The sequence below is a fragment of the Marmota marmota genome, unplaced genomic scaffold (genome assembly GCF_001458135.2).
Source record: "Marmota marmota marmota unplaced genomic scaffold, marMar, whole genome shotgun sequence".
NCBI lineage: Eukaryota > Metazoa > Chordata > Mammalia > Rodentia > Sciuridae > Marmota > Marmota marmota.
The window spans coordinates 53088998-53092614 of NW_025999842.1; the positions used below are offsets into that span (position 1 = coordinate 53088998).

Sequence of the window (3617 nt, forward strand, 5' to 3'; positions counted from 1 at the left end):
CCTAGAAAGCAAGTTTTATTTAAAGATAGAACAAATACAGACTTCTCTGCAGAGAAGGGGTCCCAGAGCTGGGTATCCGAGCAAGTGGGGAGTGTTCTGCCCTTTTATGCATTTTAGAATTTCTTTGTTTTCATGCCCCCCCCCATCCTGCATAAGTGACCCAAAAGGTGGAGCAAAGGAGGGAATGAAGCTGCTCAGGGGTCCAGGCAGGAATGGAGCCGCCCAGGAGGCATTCATTAATAGCCTCTTATTGGGAGGAACAATCCCCTCCCCGCCTCAGATATGTGACTTTTTGGCCACGGTTGAGGGGAGGGAATGTGTCCTGAAAGTATTAACATTCCATTCCTTTAGAATCAGCTTCCATCTTCTGGACAAGAAAGATCATCTATCTATACTAATTGCCTTACCTTTGCTCTTGTTTCAATATGACTTGGTTTGTGCCTATTGGCCTAGCTGAATTATTAACTACATTCTCTGTCACTCTCAAAAGTGTTTGACTTGGCAGATAAATTATATGGTCATCCTCTACATACTACATGCTCTGCAAATGTTGAAAGAATGAATTAATAAACCCTGGTTTTCTTGAATAGCCCAAGGATATCTATATAGAGATATCTATACATCTCTAAGTATAAAAATAGTTGCTCACGATAACGTCTTTTTCCCTTTGCTTTACCTGGCGCTTGACTTAAATATTGACTCAACTTCCCTGGAGATTGCCTTTTGAACTCGCTAAATGGTTTCAGAGTGCTGTAGCTTGTCTCATTCTGTAATCATCAGAAAAATTTCTGATGCCAGTCTAAAGTTCAAAGACTTGATTAAAAAAAAAAAAAAAAACAGCTTCTCAGTGGAGGCTGAGATGCAACAACAATTGTCTGAAATCATACTATTTAACTCTAGATCACTCCCTACTTACTTGTAGATCCTCTCAGCTGGAGCAGATCAGTTTTGTTTTACCCAAAACAAAAATGGTCTTCGCCGGAGTCAACGCCCTTTCTGTTGCAGACCAATCGGAATCTAGGATCCAGGGCTCCGGCCTTGTCACTTCCGCCTGCTCTTCCTGGACCAGTAACTTTTGTCAGGGAGTCGCCTCTGTGCACCTCCGACTGGGGACTGCTTCCGCGGCCGGGTCGGCAAGGCGGGAGGGATGAGCGCGGCGCGGACGCTGCGGGTGCCGGGCCGTCACGGCTACGCCGCGGAGTTCTCCCCGTACCTGCCCGGCCGCCTGGCCTGCGCCGCCGCGCAGCACTACGGCATCGCGGGTGAGCCCGGGGGAGGGCGGGCGCCAGTAGAGCGCTGGCTTCTCCCGCTCCTGGGACAGTGCCTCCGAGGGTAGAAGCTGCCACCAGCCAACGCCAGAGGGAAGCAGAGCAGCCGGCCGGCTCCGCGCTTGCAAAGCGTGGGGAGTTGGTCTGGCGGTGGTCACCTTTGCCAGTTCCAGTGTGGAAGTGGCATAGTAGCCAAGCCCAAGTTCCCCAGGACCTCACTGTCTCCAGTGCTCTCTCTCTCGCTCGCTCTCTCTCTCTCTCTCTCACACACACACACACACACCCACACACACAGAGACACACACTCACCNTCTCTCTCTCTGCTCGCTCTCTCTCTCTCTCTCTCTCTCACACACACACACACCCACCCCTCCCCCAGGACCGCACTGTCTCCAGTGCTGCCTGACACACAGACACACACCTCCCCAGGACCGCACAAATATAAATATATATAAATATATATATATATATATATATATATATACACACACACACACACATACACACACACACACACATATACACACACACACAGTGCTGGGGATTGAATCCAGGGTCTTGTGCAGAGTAGGCAAGCACTCTACCACTGACCCACATCCCCAGCCCCTCCTTATATATATTTTTATCATTAGCTCTTAGTCGGGCATGTCATGTTTGCAGTCCTTGCCCACCAGTTAGGTTCGAGATTAAAAAATCTGAAATATTGCTTTAAATCTTTTCCAAAAACTTCTTTAAAAGGACTTGGTATTTTTGTTTTTTAATCAACCATGTTTAAAATGAAGAGTTTTCTTTCTGCCTTGATTTCTGTAAAGATAAATATAATTTTTTAAATTAAACATTTATTTTTTAGTTGTACTTGGATACAATACCCTTATTTTATTCATTTTTTTTTTGTTGTTGTTGTGCTGAAGATCGAACCCAGGGTCTCGCACATGCAAGGCGAGTGCTCTACCGCTGAGCCACAACCCCAGCCCATATATAGCTTTTTAAAATATGTTCTTGTTTTACACAGTGGCATATGACTGAAATCCCAGTTACTGGAGAGGCTGAGGCAGAAGGATTGTAAGTTGGAGGCCAACTTGGGCAACTAAGCAGATCCTGTCTCAAAATTTTAAAATAATAATGAAAAAGGGCTTGGGATGTAGCTTAGTAATAGAACACCCCTGGATTCAATCACCAGTGCCCAAAAGAAAAAAAATATATTAGTTCTTTAGTAAAATAATTCATTGCTGGTAAACAACTGATATTATTAATATTATAACTTTTTCACCAAATATTTGATGTTTCCACATTCATATTTTGTCTTAGAATCCCATGTTGGATGTATTTTATATTGGCAAGGCAGGATGATTTAGTACAAGGATCATAGTCATGAGGGGTCTGTAAGCCTGAGGTTTCTCATCTGTCAATAGGGATGATAACACCCGCTTGGAAGTTTTGTGTGCCTAGCACCTTGCCTTATCAGAGTAGGCATTCAAACCTCTGTCCTCTTTATTAGTGCTGTGTCTGGATTTTAATCACAGGTGAGATGGTAATTTGAATATTTAATGATTGAAGCACAATATGAAAAACTAATAGCACAATTCTAATCTTTTCGTATACATGGTGCTAATAACTTCAGGAAGAAATCTGTGGTAGTAAAATCAGGTACCTAGTATTTGATACTTCCTTGATCTAGATGTTTACCTGGCAGTGTGACCTTGACATTTTTATCTTTAGGCTGTGGAACCCTACTGATATTGGATCACAGTGAATCTGGTCTTAGAATTCTTAGAAGGTAAGATGGCTTTAATTATTAAACATGTATTCTCTGTTTTATTAAAGTCTTAGTAGAATTAGGATTTGAATCTATTTGACCAAGGAGATATGTTTTAATTTGCATTACAAAAGGAACTTTAGCATTTGCATTGTATAGAAATTGTTTTTGCCATTAAGTTATAACTATGCCACATTACTTCTAAAACTTATTCTTCAGTATCCATTTATAAATTATAAAATTTAAACTTAAAAAAGTGAAATAATTAGTATAAGGTATGGCATTGCTTGTCTTTCCTATCTTAATATAGTGTAACTTTCCTAATGCAGGAGCAAATTACCCACCTTGTGGATTATCCTGTGTCTTTCTTCTTTTCCTTCTATGCCTGTCTTGCCTCTTGGACTTTTGGGCTCACTAATACTTCCATTAGGGTTAGTCAAAGGGGGAGGGAAAAAAGGGAAATTCTCTCAGAAAATAACTGTTTCCTGCTTAGGGGGATTTTTTTTTTTTTTGTACTGGGGATTGAAACCAGGGATGCTTTACTCCTGAGTTACATCCCCAGCTTGCTCATGCCCGTCCTCCCCCCCTCCCCC

At 42.6% G+C, this 3617-nt stretch overlaps 1 protein-coding gene across 1 annotated transcript in view; it reads left to right on the forward strand.

Moving 5' to 3' along the window:
• The first annotated feature begins 1051 nt into the window (after positions 1 to 1051).
• Positions 1052 to 3617, forward strand: part of Pex7 (peroxisomal biogenesis factor 7) — a 65993-nt gene continuing 63427 nt past the window's right edge. The window contains exons 1-2 of the mRNA XM_015501609.2: positions 1052 to 1262; positions 2988 to 3045. Coding sequence (XP_015357095.1) covers positions 1148 to 1262; positions 2988 to 3045 — 173 coding nt within the window. The 5' untranslated portion in view covers positions 1052 to 1147. The remainder of the gene's footprint in view (positions 1263 to 2987; positions 3046 to 3617) is intronic.